This window comes from Bipolaris zeicola (assembly GCF_000523435.1).
Source record: "Bipolaris zeicola 26-R-13 unplaced genomic scaffold scaffold_187, whole genome shotgun sequence".
NCBI classification, from domain to species: Eukaryota; Fungi; Ascomycota; class Dothideomycetes; order Pleosporales; family Pleosporaceae; genus Bipolaris; species Bipolaris zeicola.
Window position 1 is genome coordinate 22,441 of NW_006912236.1, and position 23,112 is coordinate 45,552.

Genomic DNA, 23,112 nt, shown 5'->3' on the forward strand with positions numbered 1-23,112 from the left:
CATGCTTCGTCTCCTCTAAGAAACCTCAAGAAGTTGGAGAACACAAAAGAAACGCTTTGTTTTCTCTGGATTTCGGGACTTTAACCACCTTGTACCGAAGGAAAAAAGCTTCGTGCCGACAGGGCCTACCATTTCTGGGAAAGAAGCGTAAGCCAAAAGAACCAAGGCAAGACAAGAGGAAATGACAAGAATGCACCTGCTCACTTCTTCCGCCTCTTAGGACTTCTTTTCCTCGTCTCGTCTTCTACTTCCTCGACTGTTGCTGCTGGGCTAGTCGTCGTACTGCTCCCCAGGCTATCGACCCTGGTGCTACTCTCTGTACTATCATCTCCCATGACTCCTACACCAAGGTGCGTGGGGTCGTCTCCACCATTGATGTCTGGAAATGTGAACGTATCCGCGGTAGGCTCGTCTAGAGGGGCCGCAGCATCAAAGTTGAAATCAGGTAATACGGTGTTGCCGTTCACGTGTGCTTGTGTACCGTCGGCATTGGTGGGGTTGTCGGTGAAGAAATCATCGTCATGAACAAAGTTGTCCATGTTTAGGTCATATTGTCCAGGTTCTCCAAGGCCATTGGGATCGAAATATGAATTCTGGTCGCCAATGCCTTCAATTCGGCCCGTTGGGCTAAGCGGCAATATTCGGTCGTGTATGTTCTGAATCTTGGAATTCTGTTGATCCGACAGTTTCTGCAGCATTTCCAATTGTTGTTGAGTCGCTTGGTATTGAGCAAGATCGTCGAGCAAGCGGCTCACTTCTGGCGGGTTGGGGTTGGTGAGGGCATTATCCGTATTTTGTGCAGCCGTGTTGTTTACGATCTGCGATAGTACGTCGTTTCGTTGCTGTTGGGTGAGGGGCACATGTCCGTCTTGGGTCTGGTAGTTTGATAAAGCCGCCGCATAGTCAAAGTCTGGCGTCTGGTTGGTTGACTGTCCAGCACTAGCGTTTGCGTTTTGTATCGCTGACATGATTGCGTCGTTTCCGGGGAGAGATGCGCCATTGGACGGTGATTCGGTCTTGACGTGTGATCCCGGCATGTTGTCTCTTCCTTGTTGGTCCGGAAAAGCAGATTGAGATTGTTGGCGATTGACCGGCACCGAGGGCCTCAAGCCCTGTTGCCGACTTCCCGGCCGCGTGATGGGACTTGCCAGTGGTCTCGTTGTGGGGCTTACGGTTGTGGCGCGGCCCGTTGTGGTTGGCGCAAGGTATTCTTGTTGGGTGGAAGCGGGAGCGGGCAAGATTGCGAGTGGCCTCTTGTTTCTCTGCAACTGCGAGGCCTTGTGCGCATCTTGCATAGGATAGTCGTCCACGTCGACTACGTTACCGTGGGGTTGTTGGCGCGCAGAAGGGAACATGTCGGCGAGATTCATACCGTTTGCGTTACCCTCTAGGCTCCTGTTGTAAAAGGTTGCTAGAAATGTCAGAATGGCGTTGATTGAGTTCTCGTGCCGGTCGTGCAGTGCTTGGAACGATGTTGCTCGAGAATACAACTCTTCGTTCTGGCGCTTGATCTGTGTCAAGACGTTGGAAATGAGTTTCTGCTGCTGCTGAAGTTCCCTAACCTCAACCCGTAGACTGTTGTACTCTGACCGTGGGATCATAGCCATCTGCTCATTTCCTCGGACCGCCACCTCTTCAACATATCCACCGCCTCCAGTATCCTGGATATACTTGCGGTCTTCATCGCTGTCGCCCTTGTTTTCCTCGTCGCGTTTGCGTTTTGGTCCGGTCGGTGGGTTTTTGGGCTTCTGGATCAGCCACAGTAACTCTGGTCGCCCACGCTTGAAGTATTTGTTGTAGTACTCGCTGGGCGCTTTTGCCTTGGTCTCACTGGCCTTCATCGAGTTGTCCGACAAGCCAACCTTTTTGTGGAAGCCGTACATGTTCAACTGCCGAACAAAGGATGCATAATTGTTGTGTTTGAACAATTCGGGAATCAGGGTACGTGCAAATTCGTCCTCGTCCAGAACAATGAAGCTGTTCCCGTCGTCGGACCATCGAATGAGATTCTCGTTCTTGTTATTGTCGAGGAAACTGTAGAAAAATCAGCAACTATTCCGCGACTATAAACACATCCACGACATCTGGGTACTCCCAAATATGAGTACTGTCAGTTGTCGAGGAAAAACAAGTAGTGGCTTACTCACCTGCTCAATTTCTGCACAAATGGCGGAATCTGCTTTCGTTTTGCCTGTGCATCCTTCTTAGCGAGAGCCGCTTTCTGTTCCAGCTCTTCATCGTCGTCGACCGTTTCCCACTGCTGCTGAGGGCTCGCGAATCCGTCCCACTGACTACGCCGCGGGGCAGGAGCAAGCTGTTGGTTGGTGTTTCGTCGTACCAATTGGCCAGACATCTCCGTCCCGTCATTGTACCCGTCCAGCGACACGACGCGATTGTGGCCGGTCCCCATGGTCGGGCCGTAGTTGTCGTACAGTGGTGGGTCGGTGAAATTCATGTCGGTAGCCACTGCTGGGTCATTCCAATTGATGTACTGATCGGTCGGTGCGGGGATATCGTGTTGGTACGTCTGGGCGGGGGGCTGCGGGGATGCGACTGGCGCGCGTCGCTTGCGGTTCGACATGGGGACTTTTGTGATTCAGGCGGGAAATCGGAGTGCTTTCTCTGGGGAGTTGCTCTGTGCGGTGCGTATCCGCTGCTCCCGGGGAGTCACAGAAAGAATCTTCACGAGGCTCGGTGCGGGATATCAGCCTTGCAAAACCGATACGAACCGCACAAGTCGTGAAGCGCGCAGGTGAGTCAGCGCCCGGGATTGAATGCGGTATCTGAGGAGCGCGTCGTGGGCGCGATTATGTAGGGATTCTGGGCGGGATTGTTGATTTGTTTCGTTGTTGGTGTTTTACGGAAATATTAGGCGATTGTCGCCAAACAGCTGGCCGGCTCACACAAAGAGTCGGTAGAGGGGCATCAAAGAGGGCGCAGGCAGGCGGCAGGGCGGGAGAAGGCGGTCGTGGAATAGAGTGGGTGGTTCGGCGAAGGGCGTAGGTGGGCAGACATGGGCGGGCCCAGGTGAGGCCGAGCCAGTGACTTTATGACGCAGGACGCAGAGCAGCAGGCGGCGCAGCAGAGACGATGGTGGGCTCAAAAGAGAGAATGTCGAGCAAGATGCGCAACGTGTCCAGGCGCACCGTCTGGCCGGAAACAATAGCTGGGGGGGACGTGAGCGCGAGGCGGCGTCGGCGATATAGCGCGTAGTACTTGGATGGTTCGCAGCGATGAGATGGATTCACAGTCCTGCCAGCGTCATTCGCTTAGGCGCCCGCTAGCATGACTCGTCGGCTATGTCCTGGGCTTGTCAGGTGTACAAGTGTGTAGTGCCAACGTCGTCCGTACTTTAAGCTGCTGGCACACTGTGACACCCATCATGCAATTTCACAATGACAGAGCGACTCTCTCCCGGCCAACTTGTCCGATCCAGCCAGATCGACTTGAGATGCGTGGCCCAGTGCAGGAGTTTTTAATCGGCCCGGGCAGAGGTGGAATGATGGGAAATGCTCCAAATGCGATAGATGTCTGCCTACTTTCCGATGCATCCAACGGTCACATGAGCTCAGCTCAGTCTTAAGGGGCCAGGATCCGCCATGGCAGACCCGGACACTGTACCCGAAATGGCTCCCCGAGGAACTGCATCTTATTAAAAACTACGATCCACGCCCAAGGTTGAGATCGTGGCCACCTATCCGACTCATCCACTGTCTCCATCGCGAAGAACCGTGCCCAGACCCTACATGTCCCTTTACTAAGAAAAAAAAAAGCCCGAGACACCTCCCTATCACAAACACTACCGTGACACGTCGTACGAGTTGACACTGTACTACATACCTCAAGCCCCACAATATGTCTCACCCTCGGTCTCATCCGAGCTACGTATGTCGATATACAAATCATCTTATGGCACATGGAAACAAACGTGGGCACCCAGGTCCTTTTGTTTTTGTAAATTTTTTAGCTTCATTTCGCGCAACGTACAAAGGTTGAGTGGAGGAGCCCGGTGTTCAAACTATTCACCTTCCATTATCGTACTGTCGCGCCAGGCACCCAGCACCAACCTAGACTATGACTGATATCCAAGGCGGAAAAGTGGGGGAAAAAAGAGAAAAAAGAAAGAACAATCGAAAAAATCAAAGAGAAAGACAAGAAACCCACAAACTTCCAACTGTGCGCCGAATGCAGCTTCGATCTCATCTCTCTCTCTCTTCCTCCGTTCAAAAAACTAAAACCCAGTTACTACAACGTCGTCGGGGACTGTGCGACTCAATATAAATATGTAAAAAAACATATCCCATATGTTCATAAATGCTTTTTTGCTGTATCCAAAGTTGAAATGCGAGATTGGTGGGGGGCGCGGGCCCGATTTAGTTCTGGATGTAATGTCTCTACCATCGTGGCATCATTCTCTTCGTATGCATCGTAAAGTCAATCCAGTGTTAGTAGCGCGGCCAATTGCTGGCTGTAGGCCGTTAAACGTTCGTCGTCATCGATTTCGTTCGTGGGCGCCATCGCACGTGTCGTTGAACGAGTGATGATACGTGCGACGACGGTTGGTTTCGTGCGTGGAGCTGACATACTACTGGCCGACAAGAATCTCCACATTGGATTGCGATGATAGCTCGTCGCTGCCACGATTCTGGTGTCCATTCTGTCGCGGGCGGCTGAAGCCCTGTCCTCGCTCAGGAAGCGGTCCGCGAGGTTGTCGGGATGGCCTGTCATCGTAGTTGGTGCTAAAGGTACGGTGTCCGCCAATTGGGCCAGGGGCGTCCCAAGACGTCATCTGTCGCAAGGATCGGGGGCTGCTGTTCTGCGGGTATCCTGATGAAAGCTGCATTCGGCTCATCTCCCTTTCTAGTAAACCATCGTCACGCTGCGACATGGAGCTGTTTGTCGGGGTGCCATTGGGGTTCGTGGAGCTTCCACTATAGCCAAGACCCTCGAGCGAGATGCCACCTGGTCGACCAATGGGGTGGCTAGCAGTAGAAGGGGCAGGTGACGGCGTGTAAGATCTGAGATCTGCGTAAGACTTGGCGCCACGAAGATTGGGCACCGCGTTAAGGCCGCCAGGCGAATCAGGGAATCCGAGAAGACCTGATGGCTGCCTGTTGAAGGCGTTATAAAAGCCACCCTCTGCGCGTACATCGCTGAAATCTGTCGTGGCCGCGCGGTTCAAATTGCGGCGCGGTTGCTCAAGAGGGTTGCTGGCCATTTGCGGCATTGGGGGGCTGAGCCCCTGAGTATCATAAACCTTAAAGATGTGCACCTGGCGCTGATCACCAGTGCCTTTTGAAATGTGCGCAAGCCCGAGCTGATGGGCCAAGGTGTGAATGGTACGGCGCTGGAGAGGAGCCAGGTTGGCGGGGAAAGTCATGCTATCGCGATCCTTGGCCTCCTTGAACAGAAGAAGCTGGGTGTAAAATTGTAGTGATTGCGGGTCATTGAGGTCAACATCTGTGTATTCAGTTAGTTCAAATTTTTATCCTATAATAACATCAGAAAAAAGGGGGGCTCAAACGTACCGACAGTCTTTTGTCCACTGCCCCTCATGGCTGAAACGGGTGAGGGTGATGTGGCAGGCATGTGGGAGGCAAGAGATCCAAAGGATGCCTGGGACTGAAGACCGCCACCAAGCGGCCGGTGTTGTTCCTCGAGCTGTCCGCGTCGCTCTCGCTTCTCTCGCTCGATGCGCTCACGCTCGGCAAGGGGCAGCATCTTCTTGTACTCGACGCGCAGCTTCCTGCCGTTGAGCTCAAAGTGGTTCATCGACTCAATGACGGCAGCGGTTTCCTCTGCGGTGGTGAAGTTGGCAAAGGCCAGACCTCGGAAAACGCCATTGTCAAAGTGGTAGTTGAAGGCGTAAGGAAGGGGCAGGCGCAGCTCTGTCATGAGCGAAACCAGTTGCTCCTTCTTGACTGCAAAAGGGATATTTTTGATGACGATGGCCGTGGGGATGAGTTCCTCGTCGACGTCATGGCCGTAGCTCGTGTTCTGCATGGTGTTGAGGTTGGAGTTACCGAGGGCGAAGCTGGGCAGACCCTGAGGCTGCTGGTCCATCCATCCCTGAGAAAGGTGGGTCAGCATCGTGGCAAAAACATGTGCACGAGGGAGTTGAGTGGGTGGGAATGTGGTTGGAGGAAGATGAGGGGGAAGAGGAGGAGGATGATGATGATGAGGAGGAGTGGCAGTTGTTGTCAGGGTCCTTACCGATGGTAGTGCGCTGCGGCCTCCTTGACGCTGCTGCGACTTGATGCGGGCTTGGGCGGCACCTCCCAGGGAGCCCAGAGAGCCGTTTTGGGCAAAAGCATTCGTGTTCCAGGCGGTGGCAGAGCCCATGTCGTAGGCGCCGTAGGCAGCGCCAGCGTGCATGGTCTGGTTGAGGCGCTCGTAGTTGCGCTGGTGGTCGTAGGGGCGCTGGTGGTCGTCTTGGGCGTACATGTTTTGCTGTTGCGGGACTTGGCCGTAGGCGTCGAACTGGCGCGATGGCATGCGGTGCAAAGAGCCTGTTTGGGGCTGGGATCGTTGGGCAATGGGCGACCGCGACGTGTTGTGGTCGTAGCCCGACGAGTACATTATATGCGGTGAGGGTTAGGGGGGTCTTGGGTCGTAAAGAGGACGTAGCGTGCGGGTTGGAGACGCAGGCAGCGGGCGGCGCAGAAAATTAGGGCGGAGGTACGAGACGGTGGCCCAAGCTCGCGGAGAGGTGAAATGAGCGGAAGGCGACGGTCGCGAACGAGTCTTTGAGCTTGGGAAAAGGGGGCAGATGAGGCTCGAGCAGCCGCGGTCGAGGGTTGGCGGGCTGGCGGGCTGGCGGGCGTGTGCTGGGTGGACGGCGCAACAGGAGCAAGGGAGCCAGGGGATGCCAGGCGGACCGGACCCAGCGACACTTGTTCCCCTATCGAGCCAAAGCCGCACGTCTGGGTGGGCCGCGAGCAGCAACAGGGCCACGGGCTAGTCGATGTCAAAAAAAGGGTTCAGATATCGCCTACGAGCCTACAGCGGGAGGGGGGTCGAGGGGGCAGTCAGGGACGAAGGGGGAGCAGTTCCGGGCGAGGGCGACGGCTGGTGCGTGTGTGCTTGGGTTGCAAAAGTCTCGCTGAAGCCCACTAACGGCGCGGGGAGGCGGCTGCACACGTGCGCACCGACGGTGGCCAGACGAGAGCCGATTCTTTCTCGTGCAGGATACATGTGGGAAATATGTACTGTGTACATGTGTTGGAGTAGATGATGTATGTGTGTGTGTGTGTGTGTGTGTACGAGGGCATTGAGTACAATACGTATCCCAACTTGCAAGAGAGTACATGGAAATAACCCATTTATTCATTGACTCTCTCACATACTACCACACCACTGCCATACCTTCCCACTAATATCCCTCACACATACATACACAGGCAAGTACCCTCCCTCCCTCGCTCGTCCCACCGTGGCCTCAACAGCAGCCCTTGCTCTGGTCGCTGACACGCCGTTATTACTCTGGCCGGCTTACATGCCCTGCACACTGGCCCTATTACTCGCGGAACCATTTCCAAGACCGGACCGGCCAGCTTCGCCAGAGAAAACAATATTCAATAAAATGATGCGAGGGGTGCAGATGCAACCGCAGCCACAGCCACAGCCACAGCCTTGTATGTAGGTACATGCACACATGTACACTACTTACTTACATACGCATGTACACACACCCACACCCACACCCACACACTCACATAGATACATGCAGCCAGCCCGCCACAGGAAAGAGCCATGGCCCGGTAGTCGGGAAGTCGCCAGCTGGCGGGCCGTAGCGTTAGCTTCCCTACTAACAAACCTCCACCACAGCAACAGCAACAGCAACAATAATAACAACAACAACAACAACAAGTACACTACTCTTGTCCTCCCTTCTGCACCCCCCGCCGCCACTGACGACCCTTAAACCCGCGCCAAACATGTCGTCAACGACGGTGAACATGGGGCTCCTGCGCCCCCTCCAACCTCATCGCCATGACGCTCGGGGAGGATGACGCGCCGACGAGACGTCGTCAGCTGCACGTTGCCACCAATAATCTCGCCATTGCACCCTTCACCGCACTGCTCCCCAGATGTGCACAGTAATAATCCTGCAATTCCATCCTATCCCAAGCTATCCACCCTTTCACAAAATCACCACGCCCTTGTCCTCCCCTCCCGTCAATCAAACATGACCCTTGCGTGCACACACCAAATACCAAATGCTACCTCCACCTAATCCAACCCCCAATGCCGCTCTGCATATCCACTCCAAACGGGGCTTCTGGATTCATCAGGCTAGTATCGCCTCTGCACCATGGTCGTGGATCCCACACGCCCATCCATCCGACTTCCCGCTTTTATCAACTTTCCGACTGGCTGCCCGACGCTCCTGTCGTCTGAAGGATCGCTTAGTCGCATGCATGGAAAATCATGTGATGCTGACCACTTCGACACACACACACACACTCCTTACCTCTCATCACTCACACTACTCGCCGTTGCAAATTGCCCTGCCCTGCCTGCCTCTGACTATGGCTTGCATGGGTGGGTTGCGCAATTCCCCCGAAGCAACGGCTGTGCTTGCTTGCTTGCTTGCTTACTCTATTCTATATTTATTACAACACACGGCACTCAATCGTCAAAGTCAAGCAGTCGCGACCATTCGCTCTCACCCACTCGACGGAACTCGGCACCTGCTGCAAACTGCCCGCTAGCCTCCCACGCCTGCATGGTTGCCTGGTCGTAGGGCCCGTTAATGTCCCCCTCGGGTGCATTGAGCCAGTGGAACTCCCATTGCACTGGCTCTGGATTGGGATTCTTCCAATCTTCTCCCGTCTCGCGCTTGTACTGCCGCATGATGGATTCACGCGGCAGCTCATAGATGTCCTCCACACCACGGTCCGATAGGCGACTTGCGCACTCGGTAATCGAGTCAATGACCTGCTTCGCTTTTGCTGCTGCTGCTTCCTGCGATGGGTCTGTATCCACCTCCATGCTCTGCGCCTTCTTCTTCTTGGCCCAGTTGTTGGTCGGTTTCTTGGGCACCGCTTTGCCGTATCGCACTAAGGCCTCCATGGGTGTTTCTCCTACTTCGAGATGTGAGATGAGAGTGGATAGCACTTCACTGGTCACTATCGAGTCTTCGGCTCGCTCTTTAGCTTTTCGCTCGGCATCTCTCTTGTCCTGTGCCTCTTTGGCTTTTTTCATCTCCTTCTTGGATATGCCCTCCAACCACGAGTCTTGAACGGCATCGGGGTCAAAGGCCTTGCGTACATAGTTGCCCGCCTCGTCAAATCGACCTTCTTCCTGTTCTGCACGCATGTTGAAGGCATCCAGCTTGGGCGCATGCTTTTTCTTGCTGCCCGCACCAAGCTCCTCGTCCATGTCAGAGTCTAGCCTGTCGCGCTCCTCGTCGTCGCCCTCGTCGCTGCTGCTCTCCACTTCATCTGTCGCCGCTTTGGCCCCTTTTGTGAAATCCACCGCTACGTGACCTCCAGACTTGCTGCTTTCTTCTTGTCCCTCAATCTCGGCATTGTCCAAGAAGCGCAGTTTCTTCTTTTTTCCCTGGTCCTTTCCAAGTTCCTCATCCTGCTCGTCCTCCTTTGGCTCGTCTGCAAACATGTCGTCGTCGTCATCGTCGTCTTTGGCAGGTTTTTCCTTTTTATGGTTCGCCTCCGCGCGGATATCAAAGTTCTCGGTTGAGCTGTCTGAGTCGTAACCATCAATATTGACGGCATTGCGTTTGATGCCTGCGCCTTTCCCTATGACATCAGCTTCCAATGCGGGGTCATCTTCGTCGTCGTCAGCGTCTGGGGCAAGCGTTGAGGGATTGCGTGGATCGAAGCGAGGTTTCTTGGTCGATGGCTCGTCCTTGTCCAGATGGTGAGTCCGTGTGAATTGCTCGCCGGCACGCTTTGGCCGCGCGGGGTTGTAGGTGCCGCTTGAGCTAGCCATGGTTGTAGCGAAGGCGTAGAGTCGGGGATGCACACAAGTTCGTAGTAGTATTAGGATGTCGAGGTTTGCGCGTCCGCCAGTGACGTCTTCGCGCGTTCTAGAAATTTGGAGCTTGGGCCAGTTGCGGCGAACAGCCTGTGGCTCCGGCATGCACACATGGCTCAAACCGCTGTCCGTAGTGTTTGCCTACAGTTCGTCATCTTTGAGTCCATACATCTGCGCCTTCTATTGTTTGGTCTTTGTGTCCGCATCTCACGTGCCTTTCCTTCTCGTGTCTTCCCCGTACCTAACATCCCCTTCGCGCCCTGATTACTAATTTGGAATGGTGAGAGTGACCCCGCCACTACCACCACCCTGTATCTCAATGCCCGACTCACCACATCTACCAGTTCAACCCCAACTTTTACGACCAAGACGACCCCATGGCCATGTATCAGGCTATCCGACGCGGCGGCGGCGCACCTAGGCGCTTTGACGAGTACTTTCGTTGCTACCCTATTGCCATGTTGCCCGGCCCAGAGCGCCCAGAAGCAAACCACGGCGGAAAGGTGTTCCTTCCTCCCAGCGCTCTCGACAAGCTCACCAGGCTGCACATCACATATCCTATGCTCTTCGAGCTCATCAACGGAAAGCAGGACGGAAAGAAGACACATGCAGGTGTGCTGGAGTTCATTGCAGAGGAGGGTAAGATCTACCTGCCATACTGGTTGATGGAGACGCTCAAGCTGGAGCCCGGCGACCTCTTACAAGTCAAGTCGACCGACATACCTCTCGGCACCTTTATCAAATTGCAACCGCAAGATTCTTCCTTTCTCGAAATCTCGGATCCAAAAGCTGTTCTTGAAAACGCGTTTCGGAACTTTTCATGTCTTACCACGGGCGATATATTCACTTTTGCGTACAACGATAATGTATACAGTATAGCTGTGCTCGAGACCAAGCCAGAACATCCAAGCAAGGCTGTATGCACCATTGAAACGGATCTGTCGGTCGACTTTGCACCACCAGTGGGTTACCAAGAGCCGCAGAGGACAAGCGGGACAAACACCCCACGCAGCGGAAAGGGTGTCATGACTGGCAAGGGCGGAACTCTGCACGCGCACGGCACCATGGCGGATGCGATCAATTACGCGGCTATTGCGCCATCGGCAACAACTGCCGCCAATGGGGCAAAAGCAACATCATCCAATTTTCTTACAACCGGTCACAAACTTCTTAAGAAGGGTAGCAAGGCACCCACCCCGCAAGCCTCTACACCGGTGGCAGGACAATCCACTAACCCACCCCCAACCGTGCGACGCACAAATGGACCGCAGCCCCTTCGGTTACCACCCAACAAGCTGTTCTTCGGGTATGAAATCACGCCGCTCAAGAACAAGGAAGAAGCAGGCGAGCAAAAGGAGTCGAAGCACTTTGAGGGTGGGGGTCAAACTCTGCGAAAGAAGAAGGGGGATAAATAAAGTGGATCGGGTGGTGTTGGTTGGAAGATGTGGGTTCACCTTATGATATTCAGTGCTCGAAACAGGGAGGGGAGCATTTTATGGCGTTGATTCAAAGGGATGGGGTATGGTAGGGGGAATATGGGCACATGGCGTTTTTTGCACCTATACCTTATGGTGGTTAGAAGAGATTTATGGAAACTACAGTACTTCCTTCTTCTTTTGTTCGAGCATGTTTCACGTTTCTTGATCAAAGACATCAAGGAAGAGGGTGACGAAAAGGTGGGTACGTATGCAAGTGAGTACATCCACAAGATGAAGTTGCATCAAGGTATCCCGACTCCTACTTGATTAATCCTCCTCCTCCTCATGACTTCATCTAAGTAATCCGTAATCCCTCATACGCCTTGCCCTACCCTGCCCATTTCCCCACAAACCCAGTATGAAGCATAGGCAAACGCCCATTATCCCAGTATGAGCGCCCCTTGACAGGAATCCCCATATGAACCCGAACCCTTTGACAAAAGAAAAGTATCCCCTTCCTCCCACCTACTTGGAATCTCATCTCAGATCTCCTCTTCCACCTCCTCCTCTTTCTTCACATCACCCCTCCCCTTCCGCGCCCTTGCCTTCTTACTCGGCGACTCCAACCCAGCCTCGCGAGCATCCCTCGCCTCGGCATCATCCCCACTGCGTTTCCTCACCGACCTAGGCGTCTTCTTCTGCGCACTGTGGCCGGCGGCGCCTTCGGGCAGTGTCCAGCCGAGCTGCTCGTACAGGTCACGCTGCTTGACGCGCAGGACGGATATGTGGTTGCGGATGCTGCCGATTTTTGTGCCTGTCGAGGGATGTGTGTGTCAGATTTGAGCTGGCTGGCGGGGGGAGAGGGAAGTAGGGTAGGTTACCTGGAAAGGCAGTGGAGAGTTGCTCGTATTCTTCGGGTTTGACGTAGCGGCCTTGGGTTAGGAGGAGGAGCTTTGGGAGGGAGGGGGGTTTTGTTAGTGGATGGGGTTGAGGAGGTGGGGTAGGAGGGGAGGGGTTTACTTTGAGGTCGTTTGGACCGTCCCACTTGAAGGCCTGTGGTTTGTGAGTTATCGTGAGTTCAGGTTAGTATCGGGGATGCTTACTCCATCAGTGGCTTCGCCGTTGGCTGGAGCTTTCTTTAGGGGCATTTTGTTCTGGTGTTGACTTGCTAATCCGTCTCAGGGGTGCTGTAGCGAGATGACACGGGTTGGCTATGTGTCAAGACCAGGTGTCACGAGAAGAGAAGTGCTGAGGTGGAAAGTTGGATTAGAGGTGGAGGGAGGGAGTTCTCTTTGTTCAGGTCTGATAATTATGGTAAAAAGCAGTGAGTGGGGAGTTGTACGGCCAAAGTGAGAGTGAGTCTGTTTGCTTCTTTGGGTACCGTGGGCTGGACAATGAAATTTGGTCTTCACTTTCACTTCAGGCACAGGCACACAGAGACAACGTTCAACTACACATCAAATACGTAAACGGATATGGTAAAGGGAGACGCATATCATCTACTAAAAATGTGGGTAGAACTATCTGATAGTCGCTCATTCTTCACTTCACACATAGTATGAGGCGGACGAGCCGTGCAGGATAGTATTTCCTCCAAGCTTAACGAAATAGGGCTAGGCAAAGCGGGAGTGGTTCAACTGCCGTTAGTCTACAGGGGGTAAACTTGTTAGTTCACTTCCAGCGCCGATGACATTACATGACATGACATATGTACGTGTGTGTGTGAGAGAGAGAGAGAGAGAGAATGTATGTATGTGTATATGTACGTTGTAGGCCAACGAAATGCAGCCTCACTACCATGGCAGATCTAGACTCTGGCGCTCAGTAAGTAGCGACGAGCTGGGCCAAGTGAATACAGCATTAGTCAAACACATGGCACAACGAACAAGCGGCCCGCGGCGGACCGTTGTTCATGTCTCGTCAGAACGTACGACGGCGACGGAGAAGGACGTTGCAGGCTGAGCTGAACAACCCGATACTATGCGTATGTAGCTCATTGTGGTCGGGGTCCGGGTCGGGGTGAGCTGATGTCTACATACGTCGCCCTGGCGGCGCAGTAGCGGGCGAGGGTTGAAGCAACGGTCCAAGGTGGTCGACGTGGTCGACGTGGTCGCAACGTAGAGCAGAAGCCTTGCCAAGCCGACGGAAGTTTGGGGTGGGTCGGGCTGTGCGTCTGCTTTGAAAGTTAGGGCTTACGTACAACCGCCGGTGCTCCCGTACCTGTTCGCTCGCCTGTATCGCCCTCATGTCTAGTAAAGTACCACACCAGCGCCCGGGGACCAAAAATTGCTCGTCAGCGCCCCTCGCCGAAGTGGCTGTTCTGCCGATGCCGACTGCCAATGCGACTTGCGCCTCAGTCAGCGGCATCGTCTCTTGGCCTCTCGACTGCCGCGACCTCAAGTCAAGTCAAGTCAAAAGTCACTCCATCGTCGCCAGCGCGTGCCGTGCTGATGCCACCGGGCCTGCCGGTAGCGCAACTCGCTCGACAGCCTGCTCCGTCTTGTCCGTCTTGTCCGTTGTCTTGAGCACCTGTTTTGGCCCGAATTAGTAGCGAGCGAACCACAAACCACATGGGTTCGTTCACTGCAGAAACCATGTGCGCCGCTGAGACACGACGGGGGGTCGTAGCGTCCAAGCCCCGGCATACCACTCGATAGCCAAGGCTTCCGCCCGGGTGCTCACTGACGAAGCCTGTCCTCTGTGGCTTGGTCCATGGTCCTCATGTTCACACACACACACACACATGACCACGGTCCTACCGCCTCGACGTGGCACTCCTGGCCAGTTGAATCCTTCCCACAGCCTCCCAGCCTCTCCCCATCCGCTTAGCGTCGTGTGAATTGATCTCTTCAACATGCTTAACGCTGGGAGACGGCCAATGGGATCTACACCAGACAAGGGTATGCTTCCGACCGTCTCCAGCGTCGACACTCTGTCTATACTTACAGCAAGCCTCCCAGGAAGCTTTCTTCCTGCCGCGTCTTTCTACCATGCTGTCTCATGTATATATATTTCTCCCCGCTTTTTGCCTCAATGTCCTTCTATCCCTCTTCTCCAAGTTTTTAGTCTTGACCCAGCTTCTGTTAGGAAGCACAGCAATCAACCCTCCACCCCCTCTTCTTCCACCCCTTTAACAATCCCACCACCCTAGTACCGCAGAATGTGTATCCGCGTCGTTGAAAAGTTTCCCGTCTGCGGTTGTACTTATCATGTTCACTCTGTGGATCGATGCGCCTCGTATGGGCGCCATCCAGTAGTGGACAAGATCATCTGGGTTGGCGCGTCCTGTCAAAATCATGGCACTCAAAGCAAGTGCCAAAGCCAATCTTGCTGAGACCACAAGCATATCCAGCACTACTTCAGATCACAATACCCGTCCAGTCTGAGAACCATGAACCAGAGTCGATATGGTCTAGCAGACGGATTTCGAGCATTGTGGGTGAAGTGTTCATGGCAGTCCCGGAGTTAAATCCGACAAAAAAAGACATACGTGTAAGTGCTATGATTTCCGTTACACAAAACGTGACTAATATCCAGATTATCAGACAGATGGTTACATCATCACCAATGAACTATTGGTAGAGAAGTCATCTCACATAGTCGTGGTTCTGCTGTTGAGTCCCCCTCACTCACCGCCAGCTCTCGACATGCTTGCAAAGACAGTAAGCACTGACAGACCAGGACGGCAAATCGTCTGGCAAAGGCAAAGATGGGGCAGAATGACATCGAGAAGATGCGTGATGCGGAATTGGGCTGCAATTCTGCATCTGCGCGCATGCCTGTTGTGCGTTTGCAAATGGTCCCAGCACGCTGACTGTGTTCGAGAAGCCTTACAACAACTGCGAGTGAAGGATTGACTAGGAGCCTCCCTGGCCCCCCATGTCATAGCTGGCTCTCAGAATGGCTCTTGCGCATTTGAAACGTACAACGATGAACTTTATCCGGCCGTTAGCACGCCTTGTCAAGGCTGATACGACACCATCATCATGGTCTTATCTACCCATCGCCTTTTTCGCTAAAATGGCCCCGCTTATTACTCGCTTGCAAAGTCTCCCATGCAGATACTCTGGCCCTTTTCTCGATTCTTCTCCCGCTTCAGCCCCAGTTTTTCTTGTTGCGATTCCGTGTGGGCAGGAGCACGATCCGACGCCTCACCCGACAAGCCACATCGAGGTCATATTGCGAAACCCTACTTTCATGTACGTACCTAGTGTAATGTTCCGATAAATCATGTTTCCAATTGCCTGGATCCAAGCAGGGGCGGGGGTTGTGCGAGAGGTGCGGCTGTACTATGTAGAAGCGCTCAAGTTTTGTCGGACCCGCATATGCCAACAACCCTTCCCCCTCGATTGCGACAAGGAACCTCCCCTTTTTTTCTATCCAATGGCTCGGCATTGCGCACCAACACATGTTAGATACTCTACAATACAAAGTGTTCCATGGAGGTTCAAATAAATAAACTTCTGCCAGGCGAGTAAAACGTCCAAAAGGAATCTAAACAGCCATAAATAAAAAGCACGGATACACATCTGCCATTGGGCCCCCCGTCAGCGCGGTCTCGGAAATTAACCGTTTTTTCCCTTTGTCGCTCGCAGTGACATGTCTGTTCAATTAAGTATGGTTTAGCGAATATCACTTGAGCCGCAACGTTTGTCCCTCGGCATGTATGTCTCTCGGGACATCGCCTCGGCTTGGCGTCAATACGCGTTTGACGCACTTGTTGGTTTCAAGTAGTATTGCACGTGGAACACGACAACGGCCAATTCGGCCTTACCCGTTCATCTTCGATCGTTTCCCTTTTCTCGAGAATTAGGCTCTTTTTGTACACAGTAAAGTCCAGAAGCAAATGTGATCATCAAGACGCGTTGTAATTTGGAAATACGAACAAGGATTCACGTTGCAGACTTCTATGATCCCAGCTGTCTGTGTATGTTTTTCTCTTCTTCTTGCTGAAGTCGTACTATACAGAGACGGCAAAAAAGTGGATCACTATCAATAGTCCGAGTGACACTACAAGAAATGAATATCAGCAGTCAATTGCATCATCGAGCTTCGTATAGAGAAATAATACAGACCGGAAAAGACCATATCCACTTGAAACACACACACCGCCACATGTATATGCCGTATACCAAGGCGTATCTACCGCATACCAAGAGGTACCCACCGTATCTCACCTAGTTCAAACCATGTTCATATCACCGATTTTGTATGTAAAATAACTTCCTCTTTGAGAGGGTGCAAGCACTACTAGCATTCTCCTAGTTTAAACCACATCTTTGTTTCACACACACACACACCCTTTACCGCATCCTTGACGCACCTCAAACTACATACACCGCATTATCCCCATATCCCTGTTCCTCTCTCTCTCCCCACCCAGCTGCATTGCACACCCCCTCTACCACGATCTCACTCCATCAACTCCAGCATAACCACCACAAAAACCTTGTTCCCGAAAAACATATCCGCAAACAACCCTTCAACTACCACCCAAAACAGGAAACCCTCCCCCCTCCCCCCTAAATCCCGAACTTTCTACCCGAAAGCCAAATCCGCATAACGCATATACGAACTTTAACCCCCCCACCCACGAATCCCCTCCCCTGCTCCCCCACGAATGCTGACAAAAAAAAATGAAAGACGAAAGGAACACGATAGAATCACATAGAAATAAGCCTTATCAAGCTAAACAACCACGGACAAAACTTAAAGAAAACGGACCAAGTTTCTCGTCAAGCTCATTAAGAAACAGGACACACAAAAGAGCTGAGATAGTAGTAGTAGAGAGAGACAGGCAAGTGAGTGACCTCGCTAAATTCGGACGACATCTAACAAACTCGAAAAAAAAAATACGAAAATAAATCGTCATCTTATGCAAAAGCTGAAACCACAATCACCAACATATACAATACAGCAGCAGCACACACACACAGACACAAAAAAGGTATAAGTTTGCGAGATGCGTAAATGTAGCAAAAGCGAGTCAGACGAGTTTCAGGGTCTTTAGCTACTACTTTTCTGTTTTTGTGAACCTTTGGGGGGCGCCGGGGTTGGGGTTGGGGTTGGGGTTGGTGGTTGCACCGCCCTCACCCCCCCGTCTATTCTCCACAAAATTGGGCTACATACTGCGTACAAGGGGAATAAAAGGGAAAGTCAAGACGGCGAGATAAAATTCCAAGTCAGATGGAGATACACGTGGATGGGTGATGGAGCCAAGACGGAGAGATAAGTAGATACGCGGGTGTTTGCATGACTCGAGTCATGTATGTAGTCATCGGGTAGCACAAGTCATTTGCAACGTAAATGCGCAGGATACTCGGGATTGATCTTGTTTCTATTCTCCCGCTTTACATATACTACAAGGTGTATCCTTGTTCTTCCTTTCTCTCTCTCTCTCTCACACACACTCTCACATACCAGGTTCACACCTTCCCAATAACTAGACTATTCATCTTGTTCTTTTGATACACCACGTCTTCCCCTTTGGGCCTGAGACTTTAGGCTCCCAACCCAACCCCCACGCATGGACCCTTTTCCCCTACTGTAGTTTTGCTCGTAGAACATGAAGAGCAATTCGCATAAGAAAAAAAAAGAAAAAGGCCGTTCAAAATCAAAGACCATCGGGACCCGCTCATGGATGCAAAAAACAAGGGTCAGGAATGAGAAACTCAACAATAGGTAGAGCGGGCAAACAAAGCCGAAGCAGATGGCAGGACCAACCAAAAAAGGATAAGAAGAAAAAAAGGCTCAGTGCACTTCGCTGTGCTCTTCCTTGGGCTTGTACATGATGGTAGTCAGGAACTGTAAAGAAATTAGTCTTGATATTTCATATAATAATAACAAAGGACAGACATACCTTTTGCTTATATCTTGTCGTGGCACTTGTGGCCAAGATATTGTCCTTGATACTACTCGTAGCCAGATGATTCAGCACAGTGTGGTTGGGGTGAATCAACACGCTGCTGTCGTCCTTCATGGGCGTGGTGCCGTTCAAGATGCTCTTGCCTAGGAATCCCGGGAGCGTGGGTGGCGTGGGCAAGTTGTTGGTCATGGCATTTGCGCGCAGAAAACGCGACGAATCTTCCGGGGCATCGAGGTCAAGAAGGTAGCGGGGAATATTCTGGTGATATTTTTTGGTGGGCTCGGGAGCGGGTGGTTTGGCTGGTTCGGGTAGCGGGGCCTTGATGGGCTGCACGTCGGGTGCTGGTGGGAGGACCTGAGGTGGGTACATGCCTGGTGGAGCTTGTGGTTCCTGCATAGGCGTGACAGCATCTAGCGCACCTTGTGCATCCTTTGACGGGCTAGCAACGGGGGGCTGGGGCTCGGGATACGGGACTTCAATGTAGTTGACGAGAATGTTGGTGTAGTCTACGGCGGTTGGCAGCTTGTCGCTTGTGCGCATATCGTTGTCGACCAAGAAGGTCAAATGGTGGGTGCCTGGCGTAACCGAGACATAGGCAGAGAGGGCGTCTTTTTTCTTGCTAGGACCATTGCGGTGAAGTTTGTATTTGCGGTTCCAGCCTGCAAATGTGCCCGTGACATAGACGCGTTCACCAGGACCTTCCCATTCAATCAAGGTTGGCACAGTCGGACGGCCGGTGCTGGGGCCCTTGAACTCCTCGCCGAGGTCCTCGTCGTCGGCTGTCGTGGTGCTGAGCATCGAGGAGCGGCGGGGCAGCATGCCCTCTGCCTCGTTTTCGTGGATGGGACTCCATATCTCTTCGGGGGAGATGATGGGCGAGCCGGGCGTGTGGACCTCTTCTTCGATGGGCAGGGGCATGCGAGGCGGGCGACTGAACTGCGACGGGGGGATGAGGTAGTCTTGCGAGGCATCGGCGGGGTCGATGAAGGAGACGGTGTCGGCATCTTCTCGTGGAGGAGCGGGGACGTCTACGGGGGGAGTTGGGGAGGGCTCGCGAGGAGGCTGCTGCTGCTCTTGTTGTGGTTGTTCTTGTGGTGGCGGTGGTTGTTGTTGTTGTTGCTGCACTGGCACTGGCACTGTGATGGGTGCCTGTGGCGGGGTGGTGGTGATGGACGGGGCATCGCGGGGGGATTTGTCCTTTTCGCGGTCCCTGTCGCGGTCCTTTTCCTTGTCGCGATGATGGCCGCGGTGGCTGCTCTGCTCGTTGCCCATTGCGGCGTCGAGATTGTTGGTGTGGTTGTTGTTGTGGTGGTGGTGCCGGGCGCTGAAGTGGTCGTGAGCAGCGGCGCGCAGCTGGCTGGCCACGGCCTTTGTGCTAGTGCCGATTGTCTGCGCCCTCCCTCGCGAGTGCGGGCGGGCAGAGGATGGCTGGCTCTCGGCGTTCTCGAGGCTCACGGACGGGGCAGCAGGAGCTTTGGCGGCGCTGAGGGCCTGGATCGACTCTCGCCGTCGCGCCGAGTGGTAGTTGCTGTGCGGGGGGTGAAGGCTGCGCTCGGATGATGGAGCGAGGGAGTTGGGGTTGGGGTGCTGGCCATGTGATGTCGTCACGCCCGTGGGCGACTGCGGGTTGGACGAGGCCGTCGTCGAGCGCGAGTTCTGGTTCCCCATCTGCTCTGCTCTGCTCTGTCCGTTGCCCAAAAGCTGCAAAAGTTGACGGCAAGTCACGCAAGAGGGCGCGGCAGAGGTGACAGAGGACAGGACAGGACAGGACAGGACAGGACGCAGACCAGCCCAGCCTCAAGCTATCGTATTGGTATCGCGCCCGGCCTGCACCCAGCACAGGGATCAACATTTGCTGCGCTGCGTCAATCGCCGATAGCCCTCCGCCCTGCCCAATCACACGGCCCGACATCTGCCCTACACCATGCTACTACCACACTACCACTCCACTGTACCCTACCTAAGTACATACACACATACACTACCAATCCTCTCCCATCTCCACGTCTACTTCACCACCATCACCACCATCACCCTCCCCCATGGATCCCATCGTCGTCCTTTTAATCGCCCGCCGCCTTGTCCTGCACCTCGCCCGCTTGACATGGTGGCCCATTGCCAAGCTCATCACCCTCGCCGTCATTCTCCTGCGTCCATTCTATCTCCTCGTTACCTTTGCCCTGCTTCCCTTCATCCACCTTGCTCACGCCATCTTCCAACTCGTCTCCCTCCCCTTCACTGTCAAGTGGCTAGAGCAGATTGAGGTAACCCCTGATTCGTCTCTATTCTTCTATCCACGCGCCAAGCTAATTGCTGCAGACATTGTACGTCTTTCTCGGAATAGCCGCCCTCATAGGATGCATCACCGGCACCACTCTCTTCATCATGTTCAAGTTCCTGTCATCCACCCTGAGAATTGATGCCCCTATTGTCCCTGACAAGCCCATCGAGACGAGGACAGCTGCCCAGTATCGCGCTGAACGCCGTACCAAGAAAGAAGAGGCCGTCCATCGCTTGCCAGCCATCACCCCAGTTGTTCTTAAGAAACCTGCCGGGCCCCGTAGGCGCGGACTTCTCTCCCAGGCCATCATCGAAGAGGAGGATTCCGACTTTTGACCCTTTTTCAATCTGCCTGTTCTGTATCCTTGAAGCCCTCCCAGTCTACCACCAAAGTAGAATGTCCAGAGTCTCTCGGTGACGTCACCGAGTGCACGCTGGACCTCCGATGTGTGCCTGCCACTCTGCTATCTGTGCCCAAATGAACCTGATCCAAAGCTTCTTCGCTTGTGGTTTTTGCGTCTAGAGAATACAAATCTAGGGATATTGCCGATAATACAGAAGGCTGTCTCTGCAACGTGCATGGCGCCAGCCGCACAAACTCTTGGTCCCGGCGTGTCATCGTCCTGCTTGTCGGCCTTGTTGATTGCAGTGCCGCCAACTGCCATCTTGACTTTCCTCACTCACATTGCAGCTCCACTTTCCTTTTTATCTGCACTAGCCATGGTGAGCCAATGGAGTACCGCAGCCGCCCATGTGACTATGGCCTCCTCGTCAGCAAATGCCATTTCTCATATCATGACAGTCGTGCTTATAGTAGCAGTAGTAGTCGCACCATCGAATATGCAGATTGTAAAGCACATCTAGAAGTGCACACCTCAGCACAATTCCTACTTTGTCGACACCAGCTTGACTGACAAACGCCGGCATCTTTCCTCGGTAAATCCATAGAGCAATGAGGTTGCCAGAAGCAGGTAACACAACGAAGAAGCATCCCACCAGTGTCTTGAACAATAGCCTTTCCACTCTTCGCACCAGGCGTTGGTTGGCTGGGTGAAGATTGACGGCTGTTCTTTGCTTTGCTCGTCCACAGAGGTTCCCGGTTGTCCTAGTTAACCGGCTCGCAAACCCAGCGCCAGAAGGTCGGCTTCCTCTTACCACAGGGCTAAGAAGGTAGATGAAGACAAGAGTGAGGAGCACATTGATGGCAATGTCGCATAGTAGCAGTGGTATGATGGCGTATGGTTGCAGGCCGATTCGGCAGCGGCCGTCGTCTTCGGAGAGCGAAGTGATGGGCACGACAAACCCAGCCACGCCAATGGCCCCGAGACTGATACAGATGCCAATAGTGCTGAACAGCCAAAGGTAATCGCTCCATCGGGATCGATAAGGAGCTCTCAAAACGTGAACGCGCTCGACAAGGAAGAGATACCTGACGAATACAACGTCAGTGGACTCGCTTCCATCCCAAATATGGGCTAGAAGGTGTCTGCTCAACATACATGCTCACTTTGCTGGCCGTGTAGAAGAGCAGACAGAGCCTTATTGCGGCCTTGCAAACTTCGTTTGTTGTGATCCCGAGGCCGTTGTGGACAATTGCAGCGGCAATGATAAAGGTCATGGCAGATATGTAGTCAATGAAGATGTAGACATGTGTTAGTGTCATGTTCTTGAGCAAATGTTGGTTGAACTGGCGTATCCGGTACCCTGCATATGTCAACCGCTATGCTTTGGCTACACACAGATTGTAACCTCAATGAGGGTCGCACCCAGTAACCCAGCCAGCAGACATAGGCAGAGCTTGGATATGAATACTAATGAGATTCGTAGCTTGACGGGGTCTCCGTATTTGAAAGATGTTTGTCGGGCAATGTCCAGTCCGCCGTGTGGTGTTGTTGTGGATATCGGAGTCACAGAAGCTGTGGAAAGTGCCCAGATTGTGTTTAGGACAAGGATGCGTCGCATTTGGGAAGCTATGATTGTGCAAGGGAGTTAGGTATGCGAGTCATAGTGCGGAGTTATTGTAGGTTTGTAGTGTGTGAGTGGTGTAGTGAGTGTAGTGAGTGTGGTGTTTGGTGTTGACAGGACAATTGCTATTATTAGCTCTGGTGCAGCTGCGGCCATGCGGTCATGCAGTCACTTCAAGTGGAAGCAACAACCACTTAGGCGGACCTTGCTGCATTCTTCAGTAAATAGCACGTGACCAGTCAATGGAGTGAAGTCGACTAGACGATGCACAGGGCTACGATAACACTAGATGGAATGAGACGCTAATGAAGATACGGTGTACACGACGGCCAGTTGTTGCGGTCAAACCCAGCAACGGCACGTGAGTATGTAGTAGTACATTTGCTAGACGCACAAACGGATGTGGGGTGATTGTGGGTATGGTGAGTAGAACCGGGCATCATGTACTTTGCGAATATTCTTCGAGTCCAATGGCGCAACAGGTTCTTGGTAGTGGTACGTCATATGTCTTGTCTCGTCGCACGATGGCTATCAAGAGACGGCAGACAAGGTGGCAGAATCTGCATAGGAGACGAGGATGGCGAG

General features: G+C 53.2%; 9 protein-coding genes across 9 annotated transcripts; 2 read left to right on the plus strand and 7 right to left on the minus strand.

Annotated features, from left to right (window-relative positions):
- Positions 1–200: 200 nt before the first annotated feature.
- COCCADRAFT_105318 (uncharacterized protein) lies at positions 201–2,581 on the minus strand (the record flags this gene model as incomplete). Its single annotated transcript, XM_007717605.1, has 2 exons — positions 201–2,034; positions 2,148–2,581. 2 exons carry the CDS (start codon positions 2,579–2,581, stop codon positions 201–203), a joined length of 2,268 nt encoding a protein of 755 aa, XP_007715795.1.
- A 2,004-nt stretch (positions 2,582–4,585) lies between these two features.
- On the minus strand, positions 4,586–6,579 carry COCCADRAFT_105303 (uncharacterized protein; the record flags this gene model as incomplete). Its single annotated transcript, XM_007717606.1, has 3 exons — positions 4,586–5,460; positions 5,529–6,069; positions 6,214–6,579. The coding sequence occupies 3 exons, from the start codon at positions 6,577–6,579 to the stop codon at positions 4,586–4,588; spliced, it is 1,782 nt and encodes a 593-aa protein (XP_007715796.1).
- A 2,052-nt stretch (positions 6,580–8,631) lies between these two features.
- On the minus strand, positions 8,632–9,954 carry COCCADRAFT_7965 (uncharacterized protein; the record flags this gene model as incomplete). Its single annotated transcript, XM_007717598.1, has 1 exon — positions 8,632–9,954. One exon carries the CDS (start codon positions 9,952–9,954, stop codon positions 8,632–8,634), a length of 1,323 nt encoding a protein of 440 aa, XP_007715788.1.
- Positions 9,955–10,376: 422 nt separating this feature from the next.
- COCCADRAFT_29111 (uncharacterized protein) lies at positions 10,377–11,414 on the plus strand (the record flags this gene model as incomplete). Its single annotated transcript, XM_007717601.1, has 1 exon — positions 10,377–11,414. One exon carries the CDS (start codon positions 10,377–10,379, stop codon positions 11,412–11,414), a length of 1,038 nt encoding a protein of 345 aa, XP_007715791.1.
- A 554-nt stretch (positions 11,415–11,968) lies between these two features.
- On the minus strand, positions 11,969–12,565 carry COCCADRAFT_42458 (uncharacterized protein; the record flags this gene model as incomplete). The annotated part of the gene is made up of 4 exons (XM_007717607.1): positions 11,969–12,231; positions 12,299–12,368; positions 12,438–12,470; positions 12,521–12,565. Coding segments are annotated over 4 exons (411 nt in total), but the record flags the coding sequence as incomplete, so codon positions are not given.
- Positions 12,566–13,835: 1,270 nt separating this feature from the next.
- COCCADRAFT_39797 (uncharacterized protein) lies at positions 13,836–14,851 on the minus strand (the record flags this gene model as incomplete). The annotated part of the gene is made up of 3 exons (XM_007717608.1): positions 13,836–13,946; positions 14,031–14,353; positions 14,791–14,851. 3 exons carry the CDS (start codon positions 14,849–14,851, stop codon positions 13,836–13,838), a joined length of 495 nt encoding a protein of 164 aa, XP_007715798.1.
- A 3,316-nt stretch (positions 14,852–18,167) lies between these two features.
- On the minus strand, positions 18,168–19,950 carry COCCADRAFT_105314 (carbohydrate-binding module family 48 protein; the record flags this gene model as incomplete). The annotated part of the gene is made up of 2 exons (XM_007717609.1): positions 18,168–18,221; positions 18,277–19,950. The coding sequence occupies 2 exons, from the start codon at positions 19,948–19,950 to the stop codon at positions 18,168–18,170; spliced, it is 1,728 nt and encodes a 575-aa protein (XP_007715799.1).
- A 374-nt stretch (positions 19,951–20,324) lies between these two features.
- On the plus strand, positions 20,325–20,898 carry COCCADRAFT_7969 (uncharacterized protein; the record flags this gene model as incomplete). Its single annotated transcript, XM_007717599.1, has 2 exons — positions 20,325–20,546; positions 20,602–20,898. 2 exons carry the CDS (start codon positions 20,325–20,327, stop codon positions 20,896–20,898), a joined length of 519 nt encoding a protein of 172 aa, XP_007715789.1.
- A 344-nt stretch (positions 20,899–21,242) lies between these two features.
- COCCADRAFT_39800 (uncharacterized protein) lies at positions 21,243–22,524 on the minus strand (the record flags this gene model as incomplete). The annotated part of the gene is made up of 5 exons (XM_007717610.1): positions 21,243–21,319; positions 21,395–21,422; positions 21,478–21,991; positions 22,062–22,266; positions 22,329–22,524. The coding sequence occupies 5 exons, from the start codon at positions 22,522–22,524 to the stop codon at positions 21,243–21,245; spliced, it is 1,020 nt and encodes a 339-aa protein (XP_007715800.1).
- Positions 22,525–23,112: the final 588 nt, after the last annotated feature.